The sequence below is a fragment of the Chrysoperla carnea genome, chromosome 2 (genome assembly GCF_905475395.1).
Source record: "Chrysoperla carnea chromosome 2, inChrCarn1.1, whole genome shotgun sequence".
Classification (NCBI taxonomy): Eukaryota; Metazoa; Arthropoda; class Insecta; order Neuroptera; family Chrysopidae; genus Chrysoperla; species Chrysoperla carnea.
Window position 1 is genome coordinate 13,449,424 of NC_058338.1, and position 11,029 is coordinate 13,460,452.

The 11,029-nt window shown below is 30.5% G+C and overlaps 2 protein-coding genes across 2 annotated transcripts; one reads left to right on the top strand and one right to left on the bottom strand.

The window, feature by feature from the left end:
• Positions 1 to 314: 314 nt before the first annotated feature.
• On the bottom strand, positions 315 to 7,426 carry LOC123291381 (helicase SKI2W). Its single transcript, XM_044871651.1, has 16 exons — positions 7,255 to 7,426; positions 6,904 to 7,083; positions 6,436 to 6,655; positions 6,184 to 6,366; positions 5,699 to 5,973; positions 5,275 to 5,619; positions 4,716 to 4,969; positions 4,141 to 4,432; positions 3,969 to 4,079; positions 3,615 to 3,846; positions 3,018 to 3,289; positions 2,746 to 2,953; positions 1,837 to 2,427; positions 813 to 991; positions 606 to 746; positions 315 to 537 (listed from the first exon to the last, which is right to left on the bottom strand). The coding sequence occupies exons 1-16, from the start codon at positions 7,270 to 7,272 to the stop codon at positions 316 to 318; spliced, it is 3,723 nt and encodes a 1,240-aa protein (XP_044727586.1). The 5' UTR covers positions 7,273 to 7,426; the 3' UTR covers position 315.
• A 649-nt stretch (positions 7,427 to 8,075) lies between these two features.
• LOC123293318 (39S ribosomal protein L40, mitochondrial) lies at positions 8,076 to 10,471 on the top strand. Its single transcript, XM_044874094.1, has 5 exons — positions 8,076 to 8,239; positions 8,303 to 8,398; positions 8,459 to 8,629; positions 9,902 to 10,100; positions 10,261 to 10,471. Exons 1-5 carry the CDS (start codon positions 8,205 to 8,207, stop codon positions 10,372 to 10,374), a joined length of 615 nt encoding a protein of 204 aa, XP_044730029.1. The 5' UTR covers positions 8,076 to 8,204; the 3' UTR covers positions 10,375 to 10,471.
• Positions 10,472 to 11,029: the final 558 nt, after the last annotated feature.

Consider the following 11,029-nt stretch of genomic DNA (forward strand, 5'->3'; position numbering starts at 1 on the left):
AATTTACCTTTTACTCCTGAGTAAAATAAAAATTCGTACTTTAAATGTATTTATAATTTAAATTTTTTACACAAATACCATAGAGCTGCAAAGTTGGGGAGAGACAGATAAAGTATGCCTTCGTATGTCTAATACGTTTACAATTTCTGCCTCTTTCTACCTCTCTCGCTGCTATCAAGAATTTACTTTTTGCGTTTCCTATGTTTATACAGCTTTATAGTATAATCTCTATACAAATAAGAGTATACTGATTTATGATTTTGCTAAGCAAAAGCAAGTTTATTAAATAATTAAATACAAAATAATGTAGCATTTTTACACTTTAATAGTAGTATCATCTTGTGTATATAAACTGGCAGCAAAAACAATATCACGTTTTACACAATTTGATGCTTCTTCCATTTTGGTCAATAATTTTGGATCGCCAATAATAACAGCTGCATCTTTAACATCATTTAATGTTTCGTTTAATTGTTGAATACAACGGACAATAATACCTTCTTGTATATCAGTTTTTTCCATAATTTTTCCAAAAGGCTAAACAAACAAAAAAATTATGTAAAACACAAAACTAAAAAGAAAGGACCAAATTTTTAGTAACGTACTTCTTGCATTGCCCAATCATAAACCACTTCAACTAGTCCAAAATTTAATTCTTCACTTGCTAAAATTTCATCATCACTAATAGCATATTTTCTTTCTACATCTTTAATATCAGCTTTAATTTTTTCAATTGCTTGTTTTCCCTATGAAATAAAATAGAAAAAAGTTAAAAAATTTAAAAGAAGTTGGTATTTTTTTTAAATAATTACTTCTAATAGAGTTTTTGTCATATTTGGTTCAACATCTGTTTTGGCTTGAAACACTAAACATGATAATAATGCAGCTACTTCTTCAGCACGTAAGCCCGTTAGCACATTACGTAAAACTAATTCAGTAAGTATTAATTCATTTGTACCAATTTGGCAGGCAACTTTTCCTTTCAATTTAACTGTAAAATAAAACTGACAATAAATTCAAAAAATCTTAATAACATATGATCGAAAGTTAAAATTTAATGAAACCTTCGACACAAACTCAGATACTAAACGAATGAACCGATTTTGATTTTGTTTTGTTTGAAAGGTAATTTGATCACGAGTGTTTTTAATATTTTCCAGTTTCTCTAGAAATTCTAAAGTCGCACTTAATACATAGCTAAAAACACTGCCGATCAAATTACATTTCAAACAAACAAAAAATCAAAATCGGTTCATCCGTTTAGAAGCTACGATGCTACAGACAGATATACATACACACACACACACACACACACACTTAGCTGTCAAGCTTATAACACAACTAAAACAGGCAGGTCTGTAACTAGGGCGTGGCAAAAGGAGGCACCCGTCACCGGTGCATTAGAAAAAGAGGAGGAACAAAACAAAACGTATGATTTATACGTAAAAAGTTTGATACATAAAGTCGTAAACTTAAAAAATTCGATTTTTTGTTAACACAGGCAAATTTTATACGATTTTATTGGATTTTTTTTTGAAACCCACTAATTTTGGGTCATTCTTTTCAGCTGTGGTGCCAGTTTTTCGGTAGTTATCATTTATGTGTTGACTTCCGTAACTAGGATTCCACATTCTGGAAATCTATTAGAGCTAGGTTAAGTTTGATCATAAATTTGAAAAGTATGTCCCAAATTAAGTAGGATTACATACTAGGTTTATCAAAATTTGATAAATATAGCGGTCAAACTTATAACACTCTTTTTTTTTGGGTCAGGATTTAAAAAATAACAATGGTCACTGTTAAACTAGTGGCACAATTAAAGCAAATCATACTTACTTCGGCGTTGTGTATCAATATAATCCAATTCCATTAATGTTGCAATACGGCTCTCATATTCTGGATACAATGACATACTTTGATGTGAGATACAATATTCTAAATTACGTCGTTTATCCTCTAAATGTTTCTTTTTATAAACTTCTTCAAATTGTTTATCAAAATTAGCAATTTTTGTATATTCAATCATTTTATTTAATTTTGATTGTAATTGTGTTAATTGATCCATTTTCATTAATATCTCTAAATTTTTCACTTTTAAATCCGTGATCACATTTAAATATTTCATAGCACTTTTTGTTTTTGTATTATGTGTTAATTTTGTTAATTCTTGTATTGCTTCATTGCATGTTTTACCAATTGGATCGTTACGGAATCGTTCAATTTGTCTTTTATCCCAATCCTTTAACACTAAATCTGTGTCTATTTTTAATACTTTTGCAACTATTTCAAATATATCAATTGATGTAATTGTTATTACTTCGTGACCACCCACACCATCTGGTTGAAATAGTGATTCAGATGCAAATGATAACATTTTATAATATTCATCTGATGGTTCTTCTTCTTTATTTAAATTCTTGTTAGTATCTAAAATTACATACACTTAATTAAATTCGAACAGGAGCGGATTTACGAATTTGCCGCCCATAGGCAAGCATCAAAGAGCCGCCTTTTTTTATAAACAAAAATCTGTTTTATTTATTTGGAAATTGAAAAATATTTAATATAATAAATGAAATAACTTTTTAATATCTAAGTATACGATCTCTGACCTTGAATATCAAAGGGTACTTCAATCGTGGTTCAGAGAACAGTGTTTCATGCAAACCCTTCTATAATTCATTCGATCATCTCTAAATAAAAACTTTAAGATCAAAATGAAAATTTCTCTATTGGAAAATTTACCTTGATTGGGTAAAATTTTCGTTGTTAATCGTATATCATCATTTTCTTGAGTTTTTTGGTGATTTAAAACCAGAACCACATACGCCGTATCTTTTTTACTTTGAACATTTAACAACAATGCTAATTTGTTAATATGATGTTTATAGTTTATCAGCAATAATCGTCCAGGTACTAATTCTTTTAAAGCAAATTTTTGCAATATATTAGGCTACAATCAAACAAATAAATTTATTTTCCAAGCAAAAAATAAAAAAATTTAAATTAATACAAACCCAAATAGATTTACGAAGATCTAAATAGCTCGATGCAGCATCATAATATAATGCCAATTTTTGTAAATGTTCAGCAATATTTTTTGGTAGATTTTCTAATTGTTTTTCAGTATTTTCCAGTTCTTTCTTTAATATAACAGCGCGTGTTCGATGCTCAACTTCACGAAAACTATGCGATAACATACCTTCCACAGTTAATGATTCCACTCTTAATAAATTTAATAACATTCCGTAAGTTAGACGAAATTGGGATTGTAATTTTTCTGGTTTACCTTAAACAAAAAGAAACAAATGTAATTTCAGAAAATTTTCTTGATAGCATAACATGAAGTTTTCAGGAATTATTTTTTAGTAGTTCAGAATTATACGATTTTGCTCTTAGTTTTTCCCTCTGCCCTCTTTAGCCAGGGACCCCTTTTGACACCAAGAAATATTAAGAACATTAATCAACGCTAAACTATTAAAATTTTGTTAAACAAAAATCCTAAATACGCTACTGAATAAAATGCACGCTAAATTAATGTAATGTCTATCCTTTAAAAAAGACATTTTTAATATTTTTTTAAATAATGAAACATAATTTTTTTAAATACTTACCCAGCATCATAGCTTTCAATTGTTCCATTGATGGAACTTGCCCCTTACAAATAATAATCACAGTACCCTCATCATCATGGCCTCGACGCCCTGCACGTCCAGCCATTTGTATGTATTCAGCCGGCCATAAATCACGCGCTTGTTTACCATCAAATTTTCGAACAGCATCAAATAACACTGTTTTTGTTGGCATGTTAACACCCATTGCAAATGTTTCAGTTGCAAACAAAATCTAAAATATACAAAAATTTTCGTTATACTGTTTAAAAATTTCGCTTATAATTTTTACTTATAATCTGAAATAAACTAAACCTTCTTCCAATCAAGAAGGTTTTTGTATAATTCAAATTTTACCTTAACCAATCCACTTTGGAATAACATCTCCACAATTTCTTTGAGAATTGGTAATATTCCACTGTGATGAACTCCAATTCCTTTTTCTAAACACTCTTGTAATTTAAGTACCTGTAATAAATTTTTTGGGTTATTCAAGAAAAAAAATTCTTTACATAAACAAATAAAATACCTGTGGTAATTTTTGATCTTCAGCTTTTAATCTTTTAATACACCTATTAAAAAACGAGTGAACACGATGTTTTTCCGTAGCGTCGTTTAAATCTATGGAACTTAATGCATCCGCATTTAAATCACAACGTTTTCGTGATAACGTGAACGCCACTAACGGTAACTTATCACCTCGCTTTAAGTGATCAATTAGACCAATCCACATTGTTTTCTCTTGATTTTGGGTATATTGTTGTTTCTGATTAGCTGCGTTACCTGATTTCGCTGATTTTGCTGCAACAGCCGCGTCATATCTAGAAAAAGATGGTAGTAGATTTATCAAATCACGGAAAGTTCAAAATGGTTTTAATCTGTTCTTTTGCATGTAAAGAATTTTTTGAAGTATGGACTAATTTTTTTGCTTGTGCTATACGAGGTAAAAAATGAGGCAGTTCAAACTGAGCCGCCATAAGTGCTCTTACAGGTCATAAATGAGAGTCCAGATCAAAGGCTTTCTAAACGTATGTAGCTTAGCGTATGTCATCTGTTAATAATCAAGCGAAATAGATGTAAAAAATTAATTTGAGTATTACTTACCCTATTTTACTAAAATTACCATCAGCATCAACAATCATAAATCGATCATTTTTTGTACTTCCCCCACATCCTGTATATAAATAATGTACAAGTGGTATAGGACGCTTGGGGGTACTAATCACATACACCTTACGTTGTTTTGTATAGCCAACCCAACTGGCAAATTCGAAAGTATTTGGGACGGTTGCGCTTAACATTACAATTGTTACATGATCTGGTAATAATATTAATACTTCTTCCCAAACATGGCCACGCTTAAATTATACGTTCGAAATTTAAAACAGATATTAAAAAAACAGTTAAAAACAAAAAACTGCACTTTCCTTGTAGGAAATGACTTTAAGTTAAATTATCTGAATCTATGTAACCTAGTCGTTCATTAATAGATCAACGGGTACAAAGTTATTAGGAAGTCATTGTATACGCTCTTGAAGGCGTTTATTAATACCTATGTTTTAACTTCGACTTCCCTGGACTTCATATCCGTAGAGACCTTTGCTTTACTTCATTTACTATAAGAAAAGTGCAGAGTTCTATATGGGTAAAAATTTGAACTTACATCGGCATCATTTATATAATGAACTTCATCAAAAATAACATATTCCAAATCTCTTGTAACGTCACTACCACAATAAAGCATTGATCGTAAAATTTCTGTGGTCATTATTAAACATGATCCAGTATCATTGATTTGGAAATCACCAGTAATTAGACCAACATCATTAAAAGTATGTTTAAAATCACGATATTTTTGATTTGATAACGCTTTTATTGGTGACGTATATATTGTTCGGGTCATATGCTGTTGTGACAATGCTATTGCATACTCAGCAACTACAGTTTTACCTGCCGAAGTATGAGCAGCTACAAATACATTCGAATGTTCTTCTAATTTTAAAATTGCCTAAAATTAAGCAGGAATTCATTTGTATAACTTTTCAATCGTATAGTTTTTATAGCGCCTTTTCTAGTGAAATACGTACTTGTTTCTGGAATGTGTCTAATTCAAAATTATATTTATGCGCCATATGAGGTATTTTTTCATGAAAATCAGTAACTGGTTTATTAACGTCAATCATTTCAGCCCATTGTGAATGTCTTGTACTAGATGATTGTGACGATGTTCCAGTTATATTTAATACAGGGATTGAACTCTCTTCTGGTATAACATTTTTATCATCAATAGTAAAGTTTGACAACGAATCAATTGGTTTAGTTGATGTATTATCAACATTTTGATTATTATCTGTCCATAAACCTAAATTGAACAAATTTTTATAGAATTTGTGATACTATACAGAGTGTATCATGAATCACACAAAGTCTCAGAAGATAATCTAATCACTTATATGTGACTGAGAGAAAAATACATTTATCTTTTAAGACTATAAATTTATATTTTAAAAAGTCCTGCTCTTTCGAAAGATTGACTCTTATAATATCCCATGAACAGCTAAATGAATTTTACCTAGTAAATCATTTTCTTCTTGAACAACAGATAATAAATTTACAACCGATTCTTCAAGAGATTCTTCGTTTTCGATTTGCTGTTGATGTGGAGCATGTTCAGGTGGTGAATCGGTTACTAAAGTGCAACCATCTTCACGAAATTGTAAACCGCGTGAAAATCCAGGTGGTATTGATAATAAATCTGTATATAAAAGAGTCTAGTTATTCAACTTTAGAGTTGTTTTCTATTGGAAATCTCAAAACAATGTACCTTTACTCAAATCGATTTGTTCCTCCAATGTTATGTCTGAAATCGGATCGGGAAAGCCACCGGGCCAAAATGGATAGTTTCCTGCATTACCTCTAGTTTGTTCGGTTATTGGACCAGGTGCACGATTTAGAGAAGTTGAATTTTTAGGTGTTAGTCCAACTTCATCTACTGTCACTTCACAGAATTCTATTATTTTTCCTGTGAAGGGATGACGTTGGACCTAAATTAATGCATAAAGGTTAACTGTTAGTGCATTTACTTGATGACTTCGAATTAAATTAATCCTATTGCAATATAGTAAAGGAGTTTTAATAGTAAAAAAGACAAAAAAGATGAAGGCATAAAATAGACTTCGAGTATTTTTAAATTTCCACGGTTTAACTCAAGGAGTTGTTCTGCTGTCTAGGTAGTTTTTGCAAATGTCTGTATTAAAGCCAATTTATATCCGTTTTTATGACTTCCACTTACCTTTAAAGTGGTGGCTAGGGGAGAGTTTTCGAAGAAAAATAAATCGTTAATATCTGGTTCTCGAGGCCAAAACTGTTGACAACGTTCATAATCATGAATTGGGAGTCGATCGGGATGTAATAAATATTCTTTCAATTGATCCTTTATGTCTGGTAAAATAGGAGGTGATCCAAAAGGCAACTAAAATTTTTTAGACTTTATATTTAATCATAAAATACACATACATTATTTTAAAAAATCCGAACTTAATTATTGACATAATTCCAAAAGAATACAATCCAAAAGAAAATCTTAAAAATAGAATTATATCATTTTAAATACGAATTTTTCAAAATTATGGTATAGTTATACATTATTTTCGATCACCATATTCGAAGTGTTTTAAAATATGTCCAAAAAGTAACGTGCTTCTTAATCTTAGAATTCTAAAAATTTTTGAACTTTTAATGAATTTACGAATTTTAAGGCTTTTTATATCATTTTTATGTACTTTTCGACAATTTTTAAAAAGCTGGTGTAGAATTTTAGGTTAGATTTGTAAACATCTGATGTTGACAATTGGCTGTGTTTGGCAGAACAGAAAATTCGATTAGTTTATATCCTCAAACAATGGCACCTTATGTATCTTTAAGAAAAAACATTAATACACCAGACAGGGGTGCTGGCTACACGGACAGAAACTAACTGGTCGCTCAGTTTGGCCAACCACCTAATCATGGAGGTTATAAAGAAGGAGAACGATCGCTATAGAAAATATTGTCCCCAAAATATGGACAAAATAAGTGAGGCGCTGGGATCGCTACGTTGTCTCATTAAAAACGGGCTGTTGTGCGCTAATTTCAAATGATCTATCAACGTTTAATATACGTGTATATAATATCATTTAAAGGAAAAAAAAGCAAATAATGAAATTAATATTAATTATTATTATTATTTACCAATGAATAAATTATAAATTATCTATTCTACTTTATAAATTTATCTATACTACTTTATAAATTTGAATGGTACTAGCTTCATCTACTTCTACTTATAAACAGCTAACTTCGGAGATACTACTTACCGACGACAGCGCGGCTGGTGGCTGAAAAATGAACTATAAATCCTACAAATTTTCAGGGACAGACGCGCTAATGCTTTAGCGCGTAGCGATCGTTCTCCTTCTTTATAACCTCCATGCACCTAATCCAGCCATATGCATAGAATAAATGAGCTCCCGGACTACAATCAAAATTTGCAGGACGGAGCTCCTTTTTCAAATGATCTTCATTACTAATTGAGTATAATATTTGATTATAAAAATGTCCATGAAAAGCTTAATACAAAGTATAACCAGGTATTACTTCAAAAATTATTAAAATTCTGTTTTCATTTAATCTTGTAAAAATAAAATTTTTAGGTTAACTCTTGCAAATGGAAAACAACATTTTTCTTCCAACAGACATATTCATACAAATTCATCACCACTTTATTTTAAAGTATCACAAATATTATAGTAAGTTACTTTCATAGCAATAAATAGCAAAAATAGTTAAAATATTACTGTGGATTTTAGTGCTGAACCCTTAAAAAAGAAGAAACGTTTAGATCCAGCAATTATAAAAGCAAGAGAAGAAAGAAGGAAGAAGAAAATTGAAAAACAAATTCGTCGATTAGAAAAAAATGCTCGTCAGTTAAAACCTATTGATGAACTTGAAGTTCCATTGTACTTGGTCGATAATGAAAAGTTAGTTGCTTTAGTATTGATGAAATAAAATAACTTAAACTTCGTACAGATTCTATAGCGGATTTCGGGATATCCTTTTCAAATATTTAAAAGGGAATGGGTAGTATATTATACATCTAGATGAGATCTAAGACATTCTTTATTCGTTCCCGTGGTGTGTGTGCTATTTTTCTGCTCGACGAAAGCGGAAATCGGCAACTTCGTTTAGCACAGCGGGACGAAAATTAACACTTTCGTAATCCTAAAAATTCGACTATTCTCGATCAGATACACCAGTTCAGCAGTCTACAACACACTTTTATATTAATTATATTAAAATAATCAAAGGCGGATTAAGACATTTTGGGCCCGTAGGTAGTTTAAAAAATTAGCGCCTCCCGTAGTAAAATTCTAATAATAGATATTCTTTTTTAACCGCTTTCAAACAAAAACGGAGGAGGTTATCAATTCGACTGTATTTTTTTTTTTTATATTTGCTACCTCAGAACTTTCGACTGGGTGAACCGATTTTAATGATTCTTTATCTATTTGAAAGCTGGTGCTTCCCGTGTGGTCCCATTTCATTTTGGTCAAGTTCTGACAATGGCGTCCATGAGAAAACTATAAAAGTCTTTTAAAGTTAAACTTTTAACAAAAAGAAAACCGACATCAAAAGAAAAACTTTTCCAAAACAAATTAAAATGCACTAAAAAGTAAAAAAATAACGATAATATAATGTAGTTATTGTTATTTTTGGAGTCGGTGTCAGCTAAGCTAATGTAGCAAACTGTCAGAGTTGTTTCCTTGGCTGACACCGACTCCAAAAATAACAATAACTACATTATATTATCGTTATTTTTTTACTTTTTAGTGCATATTAATTTGTTTTGGAAAAGTTTTTCTTTTGAAGTCGGTTTTCTTTTTTTGTTAGTTTTTACTTACACAATTAATTTAATCTTTGTTTAAAATAGCCTTGCGCCTGATGACACGTGCTTTAAATTCTTAGATTCGACTGATATTCAAGCAAAAATAACATTGGGAACTTTTAAGAGATATTGGGTACATCTCTCACTTCTAACTAAATCACTCTTATTTATTTTTAATACATTTCATATTTGATTCATATTGAATAAATATTTCCAAAAAGACTTCAATTTAAAACTTCCATAGAATTAGTTCGAACTGAAATTATTAAAATATCTGAATTAGATTCATTGTTAAGTTTCAATTAAAAGCATGGGCTGCGTTTTTAACAATTTAAGCCTTATTAATATTCTTTATTTTTTTGTTTAGACAACATAAGCGACAACTGCCTCCGTTATCTGCAGAAGTTTTGGAACAAAGAGTTTTGTTAGAAAAACAATGGGCACGTTACAAACGGGAACAACATTTAAAAGATATTCAAATGTTTGATCGTATTATGCAATCGCAACAAAAAGCTTTAGATGAATTACGTAAAGAATCAGAAGAACTTTATCAAGAAGCTATACAGGTAAATAGAATATTTGAAAAAGGATTCTATTGCAGGTCATAAAATAAAAGTGGCACGTTTACTCCTGCTCAAAATACTTATATGTATCCATGTATATATAAGGAGAATGTCCTTAAATTTGAAACACAACAGTTTGATTTATAATTTTTCTTTTTCACAGATGGATTTAACATTATTACCGTATACAACAAAAGGTCCAGTTCGCACTCCAGCAATTAAGTCTTATGAAAGTCCGGATGGTGAATACATTGATATATCAAGAAAATGGGATTAATTTGCAGATTATGATGTTGATTTGTATTATTACAGTAGTCATTTCATTTGTAAAATCTGTTTTAAATGTAAATAAAAAAGAAAATTAGTTAACAACAGTTTTACTTTAACAGAATTTAAAATTAATGAATAAAATATGTGATTTCAGTGATTTTGATCCCTTGGAGTGTTTAAAGGTATTAGAATGACAAAAAGTTCATAGTTCGCGAGATAGCACCCCTTTTGTTAAATGATCAATATATACTTGAAACTTCGTGAGTGGTTCCCTTTTAACAAGTCTATGAAACTTTCTCTCAGTGATTTTTTTGAAAGAACTTCATATTTAAGCTATCTGTCTGAAAAAAAGGTGGATTAAGTATACCCAAGAGGCGTATCCAATAAAAGAGTATGACGTGCACACTACAAAACTTTAACTCCGACACAAGAGGATATGGCGGGAGAGGATATGGCGTTTGATATACCCAAGTCTGATATCAAATAAAAGGGCATGATGTGTACATTAAAAAACTGTAAGTTACATGAAAGTCACTTCAACCGTTTAAAAGTTGTGAACTCTTTTATCGAGGGTTTATCCCATTTCATAAAAGTTATTAGATACTTCTCATCTGTTTCTAAGCAACCATAATGTGCCACAGTAAAGCGTGCCAGGATTCCTC

Coding starts and splice junctions, on each gene's coding strand:
- LOC123291381 (XM_044871651.1), bottom strand. Junction 4,433..4,715: donor GGTAATTTTAGTAAAATAGG/GTAAGTAATACT, acceptor ATCTTTTTCTAG/ATATGACGCGGCTGTTGCAG. Junction 747..812: donor TGACAAAAACTCTATTAGAA/GTAATTATTTAA, acceptor TTTATTTCATAG/GGAAAACAAGCAATTGAAAA.
- LOC123293318 (XM_044874094.1), top strand. CDS start 8,205: ATGTCCATGAAAAGCTTAATACAAAGTATAACCAG. Junction 8,399..8,458: donor AAAGTATCACAAATATTATA/GTAAGTTACTTT, acceptor TGTGGATTTTAG/TGCTGAACCCTTAAAAAAGA. Junction 10,101..10,260: donor TTTATCAAGAAGCTATACAG/GTAAATAGAATA, acceptor TCTTTTTCACAG/ATGGATTTAACATTATTACC.